Consider the following 20,434-nt stretch of genomic DNA (forward strand, 5'->3'; position numbering starts at 1 on the left):
CACTTTGACAACAGAAGGTATCAAAAAGTGTTTTTTTTTTTTTACAGACTGCACATTTCTCAGAAAAAAATAAAAATACACAGAACCTGTCTTTAACAGAAAAATAAAATTACAATTCATTTTTTAGACACCATTCGCCCAACAACTGCTACATGCAATTCAAGTTTTTGAAACAGGTGTAGGATGGGGCTAGTCGTGGAATTTTGTATGTTATTTCTAATTAAAGATGGGGGAAACACTGTGAAGTGCAAAATTAAAAGTCCTGTGCCTTTTTAAAAAAAAAAATTATCATTTCTAAATGGACTTTGAGAAGTGGAATACCTGTCAATCATCTTGTTTCCCTGGTTTGGCATTTGACTGACAGCTCCTCTTGTCAGGGTGTGCCTTTTGCCTCACAAGGACCGATCATTGTCTCTCTCTCTCTCTCTCTCTCTCTCTCTCTCTCTCTCTTCCCCCTTTCTCTCTTTCCCTCCCAGTCTCTGTCTCTCTCACTCACTCAGCTGCCTCTTTAGACGAGGGTTGCATGTTGATGAAGGGGCCTCCATCCTCTCCTGCTCAGTGCCCGGTCCAGTATCCTTGCTGTCCAAAGTCTGCCGCGAGCCACTGCTCTGATTCCCCTCTCTCCCTTTCTCGGTGAATGTGTGTGCAGTTTGGTTTGGTTTTGTAGGGTTGTTTTTGTTTTGTTTTGTTTTGTTTTTTCCTTCTTCCCCTCCTCTCCCTGTCTCTTTTGCGCCATGCTGTCCATCTCTGTGGGATTAGGTTTGTATTTTTAATCGTCTGAGGTCACATCTATTTCCTCTGGACTCGCCTGCTTGGTGGCAATTCTCCACCGATTAATGTGGTGTGTCCCTTTTTTCTTCTGTTGAGAATCTGAGCCTTCTTCCTCTAGCTTCTGTCTTTTGAATTTCGTCCTCCGGTTCTGAAACCATACTTTTACCTGTGGGGAGAGGCAAGCGGGCATCGTCAGATGCTTCACGGTGCCTTCCTATCAAACGCCAGAGGCCTGTCCCTTTGCCAAGGCCTGATCTCAGCCCTCCCCATACACATACCCCAAGGACTGACCATTCCATGGTCTCCCTTCTAAGACCAGGGACTCCAGGTAAGAAGTCCAGTCCCTTTTCCTTCCAAAACCTACCAATGAGCCTTTCCCAAAGGGCCACAGTACCCTCATTGGAGACATTTCTCCCACACACATCCATCCCCACAGAGAGCAAAGGCTTTTTGCAAAGCATGCAAGACTTTGTAAATAATAATAATGGGAAAATATAAAGAAAAAAAAAAGCATGTTTCTTGCTTGCTCAGCCAGTGAGTGAAGAAAAGACCTCAGTCTCTGCTGGGCCTAATGTGCTTTCTATTTTCTGCCAGTCTGAAGTTGCCTAAATATAGCGCCTCCTGCGCCAGGCCAAGCCCTGAGTAGAGGACAGGAGTTTGCCTGTTCTCCCGCCTTGCTGGGGAACAGTGGCAGGTGAGCGGGGCTAGAGATGGCCCAGAGGAAGCCGAGTGAACAGCAACTTTTTACAGGCCTCACTCAGGGCCTGGGCAGAGTGAAAGCTTCAGGGAGCCGGTGATTTAAGAAGGAAGTAAAAGAAACTGAACAGGGGGGAGAAGAAAAGAGCCTCTTCCCTCCGCTCCTGTCCAGTCCCTTAACAAGGTAGGATTGGCTTCAGCCTCAGCCACATCTCCTCCCTCTGGACAGGGTCTGGTAGCCTTCCCCAGCAGCTAGGAGTCTAGTGAGCAATGAGGTTGAAGTCAGCTGCCACCAATGGCCACCTGGGGAAGTTGGGTGGTGGGTTCTCCATTCAGCAGCACTGGCCAAGTTGGTCCAGCAGCGCCTTACAGATGAAGATGGCAGCAGTGACTGCAGCCCAGGTCCTGATCGCGGTGGCCCAGTCAGAGCCCCTGGGCTCCTGAGATGCCTCCCAACTCCCACCTTTAAGAGTCCCACAGGGACCCACTTGTTCTACCTCAATGCTCCCGTCCCCCAAAGTGCCCCCATGAAAAAGCAGAGTGGGAACAAGGCTGCGTTTAATTTGCCTTGAGTTTGTTAATTAAAGGGGAGGACAGTTCAGCCCCCCACTCCCCACCCCCGCGTTTGCCCAAAGCGCGCGTCGGTGTGCTCCAAGCTTGACACGCACACAAAGACTCCAGGCAGTGTGGGCACCGAGGCGGACAAAGACCACCGCTGCCTCGGCTGTCCAGGAGAAATCAGCTGGGCCTTGCCTTGTGCCTGCCCGGCACAAACGCACAAGGTCCTCTTATTATTTTCCCCGGTGGAGGGGGAACTTTTTAAAAACAAAATCCTCAATTTGAGCTTCTCAAAAAAAGCAATACAACTTACTCAGCCCCAAAACGTTTCTGTTTACTGGGCACTTTGACCCTGCCTCGCGTCTGGGAGTACGGTAGCGCCTACTGTAGACCGAAACCCATTCCCCGCTTTGGGACTAACCCAAGCCAGGTTGCCAACACTTGCTAAGCACAAGGGCCGAGTCGCCCAAGGCTAGCTCTGCAAGCTCTCTAGTTTTCAAGATCGCTCAGCCTGCCTGACCTCCAGCTTCTGACTCCCCGGCATTCCCTTAAGAATAATAGGGTGGGTAATTTACGAACAAATATCTACCCCTCATTCCCTACCCTCTCCAACCATGAGCCCCAGTCACCATAATACCCTGCTGCAATTAGCCACCTCTCGGACCCCAAAACTCTCACCAAAAGTACAGAGGTATCATGGCTTGGAGTTGCCAGGCCTGAGCAGCGAGCAGAAAAAGGACCTCACACTGCCCCAACAACGCTGAGCACCTGAAAAGTCACTGATCCGGAGCTCTGGAGTGCAAATAATCTCCAGGAGCCCTCTCTGAGCTCGGCCTGGTGCTGGGCACTGACTGCCTGGGTCCGGATGGGCTACCCTAACTGTTGGGCCACACTCACCTGAGTTTCCGTAAGGCTGAGGCTGTGAGCCAGCTGCTTCCTTTCTGCTCCAACCACGTAATGATTCTTCTCAAAGGCGTGCTCCAGCCTTAAAAGCTGGGACGGCGAGAAGGCGGTTCTGATCCGCTTTGGCTTTCGGGCCAGAGCGTTGTGCAAAAGGAAACTCTCGGGGCTTGTGTCGTTCCCTGCAGGGGGCACAGCAGAAGAACCATTCGTTAGGGGGCCTCCCAGGCCAGAGTTCCAGGTTTCTCTGGAGCCGGGCTGGCCCAGCATTAGCTCCCCGGGTCTCTGCTTAGTCCGCTGCGCCAGACCCTCCGCCAGGCCGGTGGCTCTCCCTAGGCTCTTGAAAAGGACTCTGGCTGAGCCGCCCGACCCTGGCCCCCGGGGCTCCAACCTGGGCAGTACCCAACTAGCAGTTGTCTCTGAGGGGCCAGTCCTCAAACTCCAGACCTCCGCGGGCTCCGCAACTACCCTGGCACCGCAGGCCTGGATATTTCAATGACGGATGTCTGGAACAGAAGCCAGAGCGACAGAGCAGGGTCTAGGATATTGGTGCCCACCATCCAAGAACAAGAACAGGTTGCCTAGTTTCTAGCCTACTTAAATTTTTTACTTAAGCTTGGGAAGAACAGCGGGACTCTACCCATAATTCTCGCGGATTTATTCAAGAGTTTTTGTCTTGCTATCTCGCTGGGAAAATGCAGGCAGAGGCCGGTCGAGTCGTTGCAGCCGGGCTGGGACAGGAATCTCGAGGAGAGCATGCCCAGTTTCTAAGGCGGCTGCCTCCAGAGTACTCGGTTCCGGGGGGGGGGGGGGTCCCGGTTTGCAGAAAGCTAGGAGAGGAGGGTGAAGCGACTGGGGCCTCGGGGTGACCGAGTTGCAAGCACTCGCCCCGCGATGGTCCGCAGTCACATCACGAAGATCTGGACTGCTCCTGATGTGGTGGGGCGACCAAGAACGTGGCTGGCAGAGAATAAGGAAGCTGAGCTGTAAACTTTGAAAGCAAGGCTGGGTATTTCAGCTTCTCGTATTTTTTTTTTAAAAAAGTAAATCTTTCCACCAAAGTAAACAAGCAATGGAAGAAAAAACAAACAAACAAACAAAAAAACCAGCCAGTAGTCCCAGCGGGAGTGGAGGAAAATTCAATCCTGAACCAAGGGAGAAAGGTGTATTACTTCAGTTTGGGGTTTTTTGTATATATATGTATATAATGGCGAGGAGGCATCTACCCGATTCTAGACGCTGACATGAACGTAAAGTATTATTGAATGGACAAGCCTCTTGGTATCGATCCTGACCCGCCCGAGGTGGATCTTTTAAGGACTCTAGTCGGAAAATTAATTACTCGAACCCTTTTCCTAAAGTTTTACCTTCCCTATCAACCCCTACCCAGAAACAAACAAAATTAATAAATCGGGGGGGAGAATAAAGACACCCAAACAAATCTATCTTCCCTTGTCGGGCCTTCTTTCGATTAGGTTTTCCCTTTCTTTTTCTTAATTTCTTTCTTTCTTTTTTAAATAAAAACAAAACCAACCTAACAGAAACCAGACGGAACCTTCCCTCCGCGTCCAGCGGGTGCCCCAATTAAACAGGTCTAGGGGAGAGCCGGTGGAGCTGCAGAGGTTTCTCCTCGCTCTCTGATCCGCCCCTCCCTGGGCCTCCAGAGCTGGAGAAAGGGAACAGTTTGTTCTGAGGTTTCGAAGGTCCCCTGGCCTCCGTAAAGGGTTTGAAGACCTAAAAGTCTCTGGTCTGGACTGGAGGGGCGTGGAGTCAATGTGGGTGTACAGTTCAACAGTCCAGTGAACCTGGCCATGTGGCCGGGTCTGAATCCCGGCTGGGGACACGGTCCAGGGGACCAGGATTCTGGGGACCTCGTGGGCTCAGGGCTTCATACAGTGGACTTCGCCCCCCGCAGCTTGTCCCAGGCAGCCCGACCCGGGTGCATACCACCGGACACCTCGTTCGCACCCCTTTCCAAAAGGTTAAGGGGTGGACAAGTCAATAACCCAAACGAACCTCGGCTTCAGAAATTGGGGACCTACGCCACGCGGGCCCCTCGCTGCCTGATTTCAGAACCGAGCATACGGGCTGACCTCCGCCCAGGCCTTGAGGAGCGGCCACCCGGAGCAGGCCCGGCAAGCTGAAGGAGGCAACCAGAGCGGCGCGCTTCAGTTCCGCGACGTGGCACGTACCTTGGAAGCGATGACCCAGATATCGGTAGCGGTGGATGAGCCAGGGATAGAAGGTGGATGGGTCCCGCTGCTGCGAGGCGAAGAGGGGGTGTGGCGAGTGCGAGGAGGGCAAGGGGTGGGCGGCCAGGGCGTGCGGCGGCGGCACCGGGTGCACCGGCACGGCGGGGTTGGGCGGGTGCGAGACCGCCTCGGCGAACACCAAGTCCGGGTTGGAGTAGACGCCCCTGCCCGCGGCGGCGGCAGCGGCGGCCGAATGGAAGCCGTTGAGGAACGGATTTATTGGGCTGGAGTTCGCGTAGCTGAGCGCCGCGGGACGGATGGGATCCTCCGAGCGCGAGGCAGGCAGGGGACTGTCCTTGGCCACCAGCGACTCGATGGTGAAGCACCGCTTGGGCGCCGGCTGAAACATGCTGCTGCGCCGAGGAGCGGGTGCCCTGGGCTCCCTGCTCCCGGCGACCGCAGCGCGCTGCCTCCGCCGCCCGCTACCCGCGGCGAGGACCGACGAAAATTGGGGACTCGTTTGTTTGGGGTGGGGGTGGGGGGGAAGGAAGGGAAAGGAAGGAAGGAAGGAAGGGAGGGAGGGAGGAAGAAAGAAAGGAAAGGAAAAAGGAAAAGAGGGGGAGGGGGAGGAGAGGCAAAGCCGAAGATCCCGAGAATCTTGCACCAAACGAGCCCAACCTGGAGAGAGGGGGGAAAAATCCTTCCAGAAGAATTTGCAGGCGTGGATTGGGGTAATATTTTTTTTTGAGCGAGATGGCGTTGGGGGGGGGAGATTGGAGTTAGAGGCAGGGAAGGGGGGTTCTCGGGGGAGGCAAAAAAAAAGTTTTCTCTCCTCTGCAAAAGGCGGGCAGGGCGCCCTAAGTCCAAGGACAATCCATGGAAGTGTTCACTTCTTCACTAGTAGTGCAAACGATTTGTTAGTTCATGAGCCTAATTAGTGCGGGGATCACATAAACAGCTTCCTCCGAAGCCTGGTAAATGGCTTGATGATTGGTCGCTATTACTCGCCCTGAGGTGGAAGGGGGGAGACTCTTTAAAGTGCGTCAGAGGGAGGCGAACGCCTGGGAACCCGGAGGCCTGGATCTCGGCCCAGAGTGGAACGGAGTCGGCGCCGCTGCCCAGGCTGAGCCTCCAGCCGCCCGCTCGGCCGCCGACCTCTCGGTGCCTTCGCCCGTCGCTCGGGGCTAGCTCCCTCGCTCCCTCGGCGCCCGCTGCGGCATCTCTCCTCCTCTTTCGCCTCCTCCGCTTCCCGCTTCTCCTCCTCTTCCTCGTTCTTCTCCTCCTCCTCTTCCTCCTCCTCCTTCCCCACCTCCTCCCCCTCAGCCACCGCCTCCCACTGCGCCAACACCACTCCCTCCGGGGCACTCGGGTCCCTGCAGAATCTTCGGCCCGCGCTGCCTCTGCAGCGGACCCCTGGATGCTAAGCCTGTGGCGCGGGAGCTGCTAGGACTGAAGCACGGACGGACGCACAGATTTCTTCACCCCCGAGGTCCGCTGCGACTGTCCCCTGCCGCACGGAGTCCGGGTCACTGAGATGGTTTCTGAAGTCCGGCGAGGGTAAGCGGGCGGGGACTGGTTCCGGGCGAGGGCTAAACCGTTGCACTCGTACCAATCCCCACCCCCAGCAAAACTCCCGAGGTTTCCTAGGCGCGCGAGGAGGGGGGTGTCCTCCCTCTCCTCCAGCCAAGCGTAGCTTCGAGGTTCCAGGGTCCACGCGTTTGCAGTCTTTGACCCGGCTGGTTCGTTTGCAAGTGGAAAGCTAAGAAGCTAGCTGTGCCTGTGCAGTTGCGGTGGGCTTCCAGCTCTCACCCTAGAGTGTCTGTTTTCCCTGTTGCGAGGGCGCTCACCTCCTTCGCCCAAATAGTTCGCACTGAGATGTGTGGGGATATTTGAGAAAGGAGTCTTGAGCCCTAGGTCAGAAGCTGAAGTGGAGTTTGTGTGGGCATTGACATTGTTATCATTATTGTTGCTAATGCTGTACCTATTTTTATTCTGACGTCTGTGGTCCCGGGGCTGGCTTGTTCTGCAAATCCAGGTTTCCGCAACTAGGCGCTCAAGATAGCGTCTCCGGTCCTAGGCCCTGTCCGCATTTTCGAGCTCTCCGCCTTCGGTTTTGGGATGATTTTAGGGCCGACTTCTCCCGTCCCCATTGGCTCACGCTGTGACATAATTATGATCACATCCCCCAGCCTGCTGGCGCTGCTCTCTGTTTATTGGTGGTTAAAGATCTATTATCTATTCATCAGCCGCCTCCCCCCACCCACCCACCCACCCTTTGCCAATTACATTCTTCTGAAGTGAAGTACCAGCAGGTATTTTGCACGTTTACAATTAATGATAATTTTTTTTTCCCTGGCATCCTTTAAATCTATTACTCCCAGGTCGAAGCCATTTATCTTAAGAGGGATAAGATGTCTGTGTTTGGTGACTAGGTTGCCTGCGACCCGGGAGAAGTAATCTGCAACAGAGAGACGTGAAGTCCTCTAGATGGAGTGTGAAAGCCATCTGATTCCACCAAGGGTCTGGGCTGGAGGACGCTCCAGGAAGTCCGGCAATAATGGGTTCCTTGCCAGCCCTACTGTTTGTCTTTCATCTGCTGTTGTTTAGGTTGTGTGTGCTTCTTGTATAGTGTCCCTCTAGGGAAGCAGAAGCGCAGGGACCCCTCGGTAGAATGAGAGTTTAGAAAAAAGTTTCTGGTGTTGCTGAGGCTCCAGACAGGTTAATATGGAGACCACAGGAGCTATTATTTTGCTGCCCGTTCAGTTCACTTTGAACCCCACCCCCAGAGTATTCGAGTGTGCACCAACACACACTCACAGTCACCCAGCCGACAGGTGTGGGCCTTAGCTTTTCTCTCACAATGGCATAAATCTGCCCTTGCCTTGGACTGCAGACTTTGAACCGCCAGTCAGTCAGTCCTCAGGCCCTGGACCGTTTTCACCTTCTCTTCTAGATGGCCCTGCTTCTTTTTTTTTTTTTTTTTTTTTTTTTTTTTTTTGGCAAGCTCAAAGACTGTAGGCATTAGACCCATCTGTATGAAAAGGGCGTGCATTTGAAGGCCACACTCTCGCCAAGCCTGAAACACTCAAATATAGCTGACAAATTTCTTCCTGGTCTTCTCTGGGCTGTGAAAACAGAGGCCTCTTGGAGCTCGGGCCTCTGAGTCTGAAGCCCAGTGAAGGGCAGCAAGCTTTCGAGGGCCTGGGGGTCAACCGGGGGGGCTTCTGAAGCTAGAAGTCAATGCCTCCATTTGCCATACAGTGGATCCTCTGCAACAGGGGCAAGAAGCTGGGGCTGGGCCTTCAGAAGGGGCCTGAAATTCTGTGACTCCAAATTAGAACCACTAAAATATTCACTTAGGCTGTGGGATCAAATGTGATGCCCCGACCCGGGTAGCACATGTGAGCTCTGCCGAGGGTTATTAACTCTGAGGGCCATGGAATCCTGGCCTGTTTGGGAGATTTGATTGAGACTCCCATCGTGTGGGTTTGAAATGTTTGGCCTTGAGTGCTTCGGGTGTAGTAAGTACTTGTTCATGTGTCCCCTCTTTGTGCCAGGGGAAGTGTCCTAAGGGAATGAGCACCTACCCTCAGACAAGGGTCCTCAGTCTCTTGCCTGAGGCAGAAACATTTCACCAGTTTCACGGTATCCTCAGCAAGCCACAAGCCTCTTGCAAATTACTGCCCACTGGAGGTGGGCTGGGCGATCATTCAGTGCCTCTGTCTCAAGCATCTGAACCGTGGGGAGCTCTGTGCCACCCTCACCTCATCCATCCTACCTCCACTGAAGAACAGAAGCAGGTTTCCAGTGATTCCGGCAGGGTGCAGAAGCCCTAGAAGCCCGGTAATCTATGCTAATTCATGCCTCCAGCCCCAGTTGCCCGGGGAAGGATCTGGCCTCCCAGATGTGTGGAGGAATTAACTAAAGAGTAACTCATTAACCACACTGGCCAGCAGAGGCGCACCAAGGCTCTGGGCTTCAAATCCGGCTAGGACCCAGAGCTCATTGATTGGAGACACTCCTGGCTTCTGGCCTGGGAGAATTCGCACCTTCTTTGTCCTTAAAGACCCTGCACACAGCTGGGCACCCCAAGTCACAGAGGGTTGAACATCATGGATGTTGGAGGCAGACAATTAGGGGACATGTGACTAAGCTCATGTATGTCTCTTACTGGTCTGGACAACCTGGGTCACTTCTCAGTCTCCCCTGATCTCATTTTGTTGTACACAGCTCTTGTGTCTAGGAAGCAGACAGTAACAACGGCTGGAGAGTTTCTGGGCGACAGTATGATCAAAATGTTCTTTATCACAGTAAAGGTAATTAATTACACAACCCGTTTTCAAAACTGCACAGTACGAAGTGTGAATATTTTTTATTTGTAATTATACCTAATAAAACTTCTTCCCCTTCTTCCCGTTGCCCTCTTAGCTTCATTGTGTGACCTTGGGCAAGAAGCTACTATCTTCTTTGCCTCTCTTTTCCTCCAAGTGGGAATAAATAATAGCGCAGTAACGTTTGGTTTTATTGCAATAGATGAGCAAAGCAAATTGTTAAGACGGTATCTAAGCACGTAGTGAATATCAATAAAAGCCAGCTCCTTTCATGGATGCCGCTGTCATTTTTTCTGACCCCACCCAGGGCTTCACAGCCTGAACAATAAAGTTGTACAGAGGTCTCCACACTAACCTCACTCCTGCCATACTCCTCTGTGTTCCCCCTCAAAGCACATTAACTTCCCTCCAGAAACGCTGGGAGTTGAGAGCAGTCTGGATTCTTGACTCTCTAGAAGTATCAAAGGGCAGAGATTTCTGGGGATCTCGGATAACCCTCTGCTAGCAGAGAAGCAGAGCCCTCCCCTCTGCTTGCGTGGGTACTAGGCCCCAGAGGTATCTGGGGTGGGTGAATAACATCGTGTAGCTTTAGCGGGCAGGGGCGCCTGGATGACTAGCTGTGTGGTTATCACAAAAGGCACATCCCACATCCCTGTGTTGCAGGTCTACGGATTGGATCGTTGCATAGGTGAGCTTGGCTCACTTTCAGCGTTCTTTGCGTTTTCCTGGTGTTAGGGTGGTGTTTGCATACTGTAGCGCCTGCAGAGTGGTGAGCCCCACAGCTCACCAGTGGTCCCCAGGGTTGTGCAAGATGTCCTGAGTAGAACCTACCTAGGGCTGGCTGCAAAGTTCCTCCAGCTCTGTAACTGTGATCCCAGTCCCTTTGGTCTCTGAAAGCTAGGGCGGCTGTGGGAAAACAAAAAGGAGAATTAAGACCTTAAAAACATTTTTAAAAATTATCACGGTAAATCCCTTTCTGGCATCCTCCCCAGAGTTCTCTAGCGGAGCAGGCAAGGCGGCCCATGGCCTCCATCCGCGTGTGCGCAGCGGCGCCTAGTGGCAAACGATGCGCAAGGACGCGACACCCTCTGAGTTTGCTGGAAGTTTGCAGCCCACTGCCACCAATCACGGGTCCTCTGAGGAGGCTCTTGGCTACTGAAAAGAGAGAGTGGCTTGACCTTGCATCCCAACTGCTTCCGTCCTCTGCTTCAACTCAGCTCCAAAGTTCATCCCTGCTGTAATTTCCCCTTCTCTCCGAGCCAGGCTTTCCTGTAAAGGGAGCAGAGAAGAACTGATAGGTTCCACTTTTAACAAGGACTTGGCGACTGGTACCACTTAAGCCAGGGAGATGGCCAGTTACTGAGCAAAGGCGACCACAGCTCCAAGCTTGAGGGCCAGGATATAATTGCCCAACCTCTGTAGCTAGAGAATGGGCCTGTGGGGATCCTAAGTGAGTACAGTTAGAACTAGGGGTGCCAGGTGCAGCTCTCCTAGATGTGCGCCCCCTTACGGCAGGTTGGAGATAGTCCGAGATGGGAGAGTGCTGGATTATCGCTCAGGTGTTAGGAGTATCACTAACCAGAAACCCACAGAAAAGGACCAAGGCGGCAGCGATGGGGCTATGGTGACCTGCCCCTGCCACCAGACACCCAGGCACCTCATCTTTCACGGGGCAACCGAGCTTCTCTCTTGCCTCTTGCGGTGAAGCGGTAGAATTCGCATAGACACTGCTGGAAACCCACATGGTATGTAGAGGGCTTTGGAGCATCGCATCGCCTTCCCTTACTGCTTGAAGTGGAGATTCGGAGGTGGTGCCAAACCGTGGAGTGAGCATCCCTCCACCATCCTGGCTTCTGCCGTGCTTGGTGACTGGGGGAGGGGGGAATGTTTTTGTTAGGAGAGCCTGTGAGTTTCTGTGTCTTTGGAAACCACCCTGTTTTTGTTTTGGTTTTGGTTTTTTTGTTTTGTTTTTTTGTTTTTTTTTTTTCACCCAATGTTTCCATCCAGAACTCCACTCTACTCCAGAAGACACACCCGGATCTCCGGGCTTTACTGCCATCACTGTAACTTGTCAGTTCTCAGCACACGCAGCCCCGATGATTCATTACTGAAAGCAAAGAAATAATCAAGAGAGGAGGGATGTCACTGTTTCCCCCCACATCAGCTGCTTTCAAATAACAGACTAAGACAAAGCAAGGCAGGAAAACAGATGTTCTCACACACAAGGATGCAGGAGCCAGGGAACATGGACAGGCTTGCCCAGGTGACTGCCCAAGACATGAAGCTGCTCTGTCTCCAGGTACCCTGGGGGCTAAGAGTGTGGCACCCCCAGTCACCCCAAAGCTGCTCCTCTAAGGCAAGTGTGGTCCAGGATGTGAGTATGAGTCCTCCAGGCACCTTCCTTGGCTCTCCCCAACTGCTTTTGAGCTATCCTGGAAAACTGGAAAGGATGCCAGAAAAACTCAAGAATCTCTCTCACACACACAAGTCAATGAACTTTAAAGTGTGGTGAATGGTAAGATGTCCATTTTCCAGGTGAGAAAACTGAGGGTTGGAGAGGTTATCCAGCCACTCACTACCACCTTGCCATCTCCAAAGTAGATACATTGGTTAACCCCTAAGGAACTCTAAGCAACCCAGTCTTCAGAGCACACACCCTAGCCAACATGAAAGGTCAGGACACTCCCCACCCTCTGATGGGTCACCTAAACTGACCCAGGCCACAGGATCTATTCATGCTGTCTTGCATCTTTGTAACCCGGGCCCTTGAGTGCTTGTGTGGGCCCAGCTTCTGTCCTGAAAGCCATATTCCTGCCTAGGCTATATCCTAGGCTTAGCCATATCCTAGGCTAGCAATGCCTAGGAGTTAGGAGTCAATGACGTGGGAAGGGGGTGCTGTGCATCTGTGGGTGGAAGAGCAGTTTCCCCAGCCAGCTTCTCCCCTTTGGAAATTCGAAAAGGGTCATGGAACCTCTTCTAGTGGCCACAGATTATGGGGTAAAAAGGAGAGAGGCTAGGGCTTTCTTAGCGCTTTAGTTCTGCCTACCTACCCATCGTGGAGATTCCTGTGATGCCCGAAACATATCCCCCTCCAGTATCTACCCTTTGCCAACAGCTCTAGACTGTGAAACGGGTAGCCTTATCGGTTCTTTTTAGGGCTCATGACTCTGGCTCCGGTGCCCATGCCCCATGACACACAACAGTCAGGGGCCCCTGGCACATACATGTTGAACACACTGGACCTTGCTTTCCTGTTTGCATCACCCGGTTGAAGCTCAGAGAAGCGCGGTGCGAATCTCTTTCCTTCACAACTACTAGCAGTTAGAGGCAAAGCCAGCCGGGGTAACGGGAGTGCTGAGGAGCCTCCTGGGGTGCTACAGCAGCTGCTGCCCGCCTGGGCCTCTCTGGCCGGCAGTTAACACACATCCCTGCCCCCCCCCCAGCGCCGAAGAGGGCCCCGACCGCCAAAGCCCTCCGCTTAGCTGGGCTGCTAGCGGCTCGCCCCGGGCTGCTCAACAAAGGGTGGCATCGCAGCGGCGCGAGCAGGGACCGCATTGGTTCAATATTAGCTTTTCATTCCAGTCTATTGTGCCCATCTGAGATAATATTGACTCTGAGGTGAGAGCTACAGACTACAGGGCTTGTCTAACACTCTGCCCGCCGCAGGGCGCTAGAAGAGAACCAGCCACCAAGAGTTAAAGTGATTGCAAATAAATGCTCCTAGCTATTGCTGCTGCGCTGTCCGCAGCGCCTTCTGGCCTCGGTCTCCATCCGGATGGCGGATGGCGGACCAGCCTCGCGGCGGCGAACTAGCCCTGCGGCAGCTCTAGGCTCCTAGCTTTCCCTTCGAAAACAGAAAAGAGCTTTTGTTTAACGCACACACCTAGCTTTCAACTCATGTCGACGTTCCAGCCTTTGACTTCGGAGAAAAGTAATTCCCAGTATTTCAAGTCGCAAGCCCCATCAGACTATTTCCTCCTTTCGGATGGAGTCCTTTCGGGTAACTTTCCGTGGAAGTGTTTCTTTAATTTCTCCTTCCTAGGACGAGTAAAAGCATGCAGCACCTAATAAACTGCTTTACTTGTGAGAGCGACCTTAATATAATTCTTCTAACTGTACGTTTTATTTTGCTTTAAACGTCTTTCAACCCGTCCGTGGGTCTCGAAACTGCCTTTCCAGCCATCGTACTGAAGGGCCTCTCCAGCGTTAAACTCTTGCAAATGATTCATTTCAAAGTTTAAATTGGCTGTAAATGTCTATATTGGTAAACTGTTTTTGCATGTCTGAGACAGAACATTTAGGCATACACTCTAGGGACCAAATGGGCTTAGCGTGGCCATGCGAGAGTGCCCTCCCGCGTCATTTATGAAATTTACGCCTTCCCCCCAGTTAGAGAGTCTGACCCTTATAAGAAATAGTGTGATTCCGTTATCCCAACAAGGAACTGATCTTTGGAGGGGCAATTTAATCTACTTGAAGACAGGGTGGGCTCTGGGGAGTTAGGATAGGTGAAAGTTTGGGGGCTCAGCATGCGCAGCAGGATCTAGAGCTTGGTGGCTTCTTTTCGGTGCTGCAGTGCATTTCAGAAGAGACTCTTGTGTTTCATACACACAATCTACAACGTATTTTGTTTGCATTATATGCTGTTTACCATATAATATATATTTATTTTCACTGAGTGTTGTTTAATTTATAGCATCTAGCTCCTATCTTATTTTATAATCATATTAATTATCTAGTATTTACTATATACATTATATGCATTATACATTGTTCTGGTGTATATTTGCATCTATGTATTTGTGTGTGTGTAGCCTTTAATCTCTTTGTAATTACGTATTTGATGTTTTATGTTTGTTTGTTTGTTTTGTGTAATCTAACTTTACAAGTACCTAATCGAAACCGCTTTGAAACCAGCTATAAAATATCTTGGGGTCCAGTTGCATTTCCAGGAAGAGGATTTGGCAGTGAGGAACACCAGGGCCCCTTTGATCTCCCAAATGCCGGTTCCCTGGGTTAGCCTCCTCTACTCAACTGAGACTGTAGGAATTGGTTTGGTTCTGAGGATGGTTGTTTGGAGGTTCCCAACGTGATGCCATGAATTAAAAATTGCTTAGAGGAGTGAAGCATATGCTCAGCCGAAGCTTCTGGGGAACCAGAGGGGGCCTCTCACCTCAGGTCCCACAGCCCTCTAGACCCTAAGCTATAAAGCCTGTTGAGGACTGACTTTAAAGCTTTCCAACTCCAGCCTGATTTTCAGAGAGACTGAAGGCTAAAATCAGGGTTGAGCACGGGGGGGGGGGCGCACTACCCCCCACTCCACCCTCCCCCGCAGCGCCCTCTCTGCAAGGAGGGGGGAGGAGACAGGTGGGCCCAAGGAAAATAGTAAAGATTTCAGGTGTGGGTGACCGCTTTAAAAGATCAGAACCCAGAACCTGGGAAAAAGATGCAGCTGTGCAGCAGGAGAGGCAGTCAGGTCTGTCAGCAGAGTTCAGAGGCCTAGGTGTTGGGAAGAGGAATGGGGTGGGATTGGACAACTGAAGATGATCGCTAAAGCTAAAGAGCAAACGGGTGGGAGGGGCTGTGTTAACCGACTTGCTTTTTCTTAAAGTATCCCCAAATGGTCACCTGTTGTGAACATTTTGTACCGGGAAACAGCGTATTTGGCTAAACCCCAGACCAGTTGGCTTCAGCTCCCGTGTCTAGCAAAACCCAGGGATTAGAGAGGCCCTGAGCCTGCCTCTGAGACTTGGGGAAAGGTTTCTGTGGATGTGAAGGAGATCCTAAAGAGGCCCCTAGGCATATGTTAAAATGAGATGGGGGAAGGGAAAGGATTGTGACCTCTTGTTGCTAAAAACAGAACAGCCAAACCCTACTTCCCTGGGCCTGGCCAGCTGCTTTGGAGCATCAGAACATGCCTTCCAGATGAGGGGTTCTGCATAGCGCATTGTGCCAGCCATGTGGGTGCAGCTCTCCCCCAGATGGCCTCAGGCGTATCTGGCCTACTTTCTCAGTCCAGGTGATGCATTTTGTCAATGTCCAGCATGGTGGAAAAACTCATTCTAATTGTGTAAGCATCAAAGCCCCTTGTTCTGAGCCCCCATGGCCCTGATTTACAGGGCATCTGCTCAGGTGTTCTGGGAGACAGGGTAGGGTCAGTTTTATTTCTTGTCCTTGCCAGGGCATCTCAGACGAGAGATAAACCATTCCTATCAACGATAGCTCTTGTCTCAGCTGCTGTGCTAAGGCACTGGAGCAATAATCAAAGCCGTGGGAAGCTGCTCCCATTTTCCACACGAAAGACTGAGGCTCTGATGCTCAAGCTGAGGTCTCACACACACAGTTATGAATCAGTGAATTTGGAATTCTTACCCAGCCCTGTATGACTTCAATGGCTTTCCCTTTTCTCCCCACCCACCTCTAATTCATTCGCTAACAAAATGCCTCCCCCTCCTCCCTCCCCCCTCCAGGACAAGAAAGTAAAAGCCTATAAAGACAGAGTAAACAAAGAAACCTGACTCAGCTCCACGACCCTCCCCAAAAGTCAGTGATCTAAGATTCAGAGCCTGGATCCCATATCCCCACCAGAGCATTTACTCCTAGCCCAGTAAGATGTTGGTACATGAATAACATATACACTTATCAACCTTTCCACTAGCCATCATCACCCCATCTTAGAGAAGTGGAGTCAGGCTCGATGAGGCTCTCCACTCGCCCCCTGTCTAGATTTAGTCTATAAAGAGTCCTGGCATCACCCTATCACCCTGCAACCCATGTGAAGCCCCCCCCTGCACCCCAGTTTTGGTAGTTATCACATATGGGTTGGGTTTAGTCAATGGAGTTGGGTTTCCCATTCTGCCTCCATGTTTTTCCTCCATGTTGTGAGTATTCCTGCAAATGCTGTGTCAGGATTCCAAACTTGCACAGTATTTTTGCCTCCCTGCATTTCTTCCCCACGTGTACATATCTGTATTCCAGAGACACAGGATGCAGGAGAGGAAACTGTCCCTTACCTGACGTCAGCCGATCTACAGGGAAATGTATCTGTTTGATGTACAACCGCATATTTTCCCCTGCTACTGTTTGACTGAAACATACCACTAAAATGCAAATGTACAACCAAGGTTTTAAAGCATATATGTATATAATTTCTTTTCGTAAGGAAAGTGTTTGAGGTAGACAGAACGCTTTGGTCAAAAGATTCTGTTTCACCCTGTGTTCAAAGGCAAAATGAAGAATCCCAACAGGAAACAGACAGAGAGCTGTCTGACTGGGGGCTGATGTACTTGATTGCTCACTTTTCCACAAGAGCCATGGTCCTGTGAGAAAGCTTTATTTTCCTTTGTTATTATAAAATTAGATGTATAGTTTCATATTAAACAAGACTGAATAAAGAAATCATTAACAGTCCTTGAAATTCCCCCTACCCAGAAGCCACCACTGCCCTACATTTGAGATCGTTAACTTTTGACATTTTGGAGAATAAATTAGATTATGTCTACACGTTTTGCTATTGTTCTAGTGGATAAAAGGAAGGAAGGGAAAGGAACAAGTCGTTCTGCTCACAGTAAACTCGCTGATGTTATGGGACTCCAGAACAGGACTGACTGGGGGAACGTTCTAGGGGCTGGAAACACTTTCTAACTCAATTCATTTGGGTCACGGTAACAGATGCATGCAGTTGCCAAAACTCATCACACTTAAGTCGTTAGAGTATTTTACTGCAAATCTTTATACCTTAGCAAAAGAAGAGAATCTTAGACAAGTACTACAGCAAAAGAACATGCTGGAAAATTAAAGACTCCACAGAAGACAGGTCTGTTAACCCATCAGATGGTGGGCTCTGATGAGCCACCCCACCCTTTGCAGTTACAGAGAGGGCAGGCAGGGAGGCTGCCTCTTTCAAAGGGGGGATTCGATGCCAGTTGCCAGATTCACTCTCCTTTGGTGCCTTTCCCCAAGTTCCCCACCCCACAATGCACTTCTCCAGAGAGTCCAAGTCAAAAGGAGAAGACAGAGGGCTTAACTGTTAACTGTCAGGGATTCCGGAGACTTCTTTGTAGCCAGGACCTGGCATACAGAGTGCCATCCTACAAAGCTACAAACTGTATGAAGGGGTTAAGAATCCACCACAGGCCCATTAAGTATCTCCTTATAAAATACAGAATGTTAAGCTTGGTGGGAGCAGACATATACCAAGAGGAACTATGAAAACACTGAAAGCAGCATATCCCTCCACTGCCCCCACCCCGCCCATGTATCTGTATATGACAGGCAGTGGCTGGTATTTGGAATTCAAGAATGAAAACTCCCGTGACTCCACCTTTAAGGAGCACACTGTCCAGCAGAGGAAACCCAGCCGGTGCACAGTAAGTGCAATGTGACCTTACAGGTGTGTGTGGGGGGTGTCACCTTTTGCCACTGCTCTCCAGGAGTGTTTTACCTCCCCCCCCCATGCTCATTTGGAAGAGAAGTTGCCACTACAAAAAGGAAAAATATAAAGGCCACAAGAATTCTACCAAAGGGCTGCCTGAGGTGGGTCCGGTTGTGCAGAGGCAGAAACAAAAGCAAGAGCTGGCTCTGGGGGGGGGAGCCATTGTCTCCTGAGAGCCCAAAGGGTGAGGCTGGCAGGTTGGCTGGGGCACTGTCTTAGAGCAGAGTGTGTTAAGAGACCTTGGGCCCTTAGGAACACAGACGCATGGGATCACTTAAAAATCAGATATTTATAGAAGTTTTAGGTCATTTTCGCTCCACCAATGGAGCATTTACCATTTACAAGGAAATTTGTAGTTGACCTGCAATTAACAAATTTAGTCAATCATAGTGCCAGCCCTCAAGAGCTAGCTGGGGAACTAGACAGCTCACTGTTATTTAATGGGATCAGTGTCCAGATGAAAAGTGCTCAGAAGAGAGCTACTGCTATTACATTTGAATTATTCAAGGAAAGCATACACTTCCTGTGTCGTTTCCAAGGAACTCCTGGAGGTTAAGGAAGGCCAGTCAATCAGGGGAGCCTTTAGAGAAAGCCATGAAGGTGTTTCTGGGGCTCCAAAACTTGGCAAGTATGCAGGTAGTTGACTCTAGGCAGGTAGGAAGGACATGCAAGGCAAAGGGCAGATGAAATCAATTATTTATTGAGTTTTTTTGGGGGGAGGGCATGAGCTAGCTGGAACAGACTGTCACATTTAAATATCATGAGCCCCTTCAAGGGAAGGTGGTGTGTGTGTGTGTGTGTGTGTGTGTGTGTTCACCCTCTTCATTTCACATGTTTAAAAATTGGGACTGGCTCCTCCAGGGAGATGGCTTATCCCATAAAAGCCCTTGCTGCACAATCCTGATGATCTGAGTTTGAATCCTTGGAATAGCCAATGTGAAAGTTGGGTGTGGTAATACCAGTCTCTAGCCCCAGGACTCTTACAGCAACATGGGATGTAGACACAGAAGAATCCACAGGAAGCTCACAAGTCAGCTAACCTGAACTATGGAGCATAGTAGAAAACAGCTAGAGAAACCCTGCCTCAAACAAGGCAAGGATCAATATCCAAGCTTGCCCTCTGACCTCTATGATCATGGACACTGTAGTTTGTGTATACACACACACACACACACAGGCACAGAGAAAGATAGAGAACACACACACAGAGAATCAGAGACTGTCCACACAAAATAATAATAGTAACAAGTACTTAAGAATAATAATAATTGGAGTCCATAAAAGTTGAATAGATTCTCCAAAGACCAACACAGAAAGTCTCAAGTCAGGGGTTTGAACCTTGACCCTTGACTCCCAACACCTGACTTCAGGCCAAAGTTCATCAGGAAGTCATTCATGAGGCAGTTCTGAGGACTGAATATGATTAGGAAATCAAAATACCTTTGCAAAGTGTGGGCCTTTGGCAAAGCATTAACTGTTAAAATAATTTGCAACTGTATCTTCCTCTTAATGGTCAATTACTTTTTTCAGCAAATACTTCTGGCATAAAAATTCAATGTGAGGCACAGTTCTGGGCACTGGAAATGTAAGAGAAGAACTCTTTTCATGACATTCTGCAGAAGACCGGGTGGTGGCCTAATTCCATAAAGGACTAGCTCTGAGAGAGAAACAGGCAACTAAAGGCTGCAGGACACTATGTATTCACTATCTCAAATATCAAAAAAGCAAAAGCAACTTACATATCCATTGATGGGCGATTTGCCTTGGAAAAAAGTGGCTCTTCCTTACTACAGCAAAGGGAAGTAGCCTTCTAAAGTATCATGTGAAGATCTCTAAGACCCATCCAGGGAGGAAAAAGCAAATTCTAAACCATTGTTCTCAACCTGTGGCTACAACCCCTTGGGGTTGAATCGCCTAAGACCATCAGAAAACACAGACATTTGTATTACAATTCAAAACAGTAACAAAATGAGAGTTATGAAGTAGCAATGAAAATAATTTTATGGCTGGGGGTGGTGGCTCACCCCAACATGAGGAACTGTTTTAAATGGCCACAACACTAGGGAGGTTGAGGACCACTATTGTAGATCAATCCATAACATGGTTTTGTTAATGTCTAACATGAACACCACTTGTCTGTGTATCTGCATGTCCAGCTGCACACACAGACCTAGATGGAAACTTGGAGACTCTTTTTGGAGAGATTTTCACTAAGCTGGCCACAGAGTGAGTTTAGGACAGGAACGGGGGCCGAGAGAGTCTGCGGGAAACTGGGCACTCTTCCTGGTGACGCCACGGGTTTCTTGATTGTTTAATTGCTGACAAAGAGAATGCATTCGTGCCCTGCCTGTGCAGTTAAGTAAGGAGGCCCGGGCATGTGACCAGTTTAGTTACAGAATATGATCATGGAGGGCAGCTAGTCCTCGTTTAATCTCCTTTAATGTTGCTTTACTATGTCTACACAGTGACGTAGACACACATAGAAGAGATGGTGCCAAGACATAAAGAGAAGGAATTAGAACATGGCATCCTGGCTTGGAAGTCCTGCCTCT

The 20,434-nt window shown here is 50.3% G+C and overlaps 1 protein-coding gene across 1 annotated transcript; it reads right to left on the reverse strand.

Moving 5' to 3' along the window:
* Positions 1 to 712: 712 nt before the first annotated feature.
* On the reverse strand, positions 713 to 5,660 carry Emx2 (empty spiracles homeobox 2). The gene is made up of 3 exons (XM_051199907.1): positions 5,118 to 5,660; positions 2,923 to 3,107; positions 713 to 937 (listed from the first exon to the last, which is right to left on the reverse strand). The coding sequence occupies exons 1-3, from the start codon at positions 5,524 to 5,526 to the stop codon at positions 770 to 772; spliced, it is 762 nt and encodes a 253-aa protein (XP_051055864.1). The 5' UTR covers positions 5,527 to 5,660; the 3' UTR covers positions 713 to 769.
* Between the last annotated feature and the right edge of the window lie 14,774 nt (positions 5,661 to 20,434).

Source organism: Phodopus roborovskii, unplaced genomic scaffold (genome assembly GCF_943737965.1).
Source record: "Phodopus roborovskii unplaced genomic scaffold, PHOROB, whole genome shotgun sequence".
Classification (NCBI taxonomy): Eukaryota; Metazoa; Chordata; class Mammalia; order Rodentia; family Cricetidae; genus Phodopus; species Phodopus roborovskii.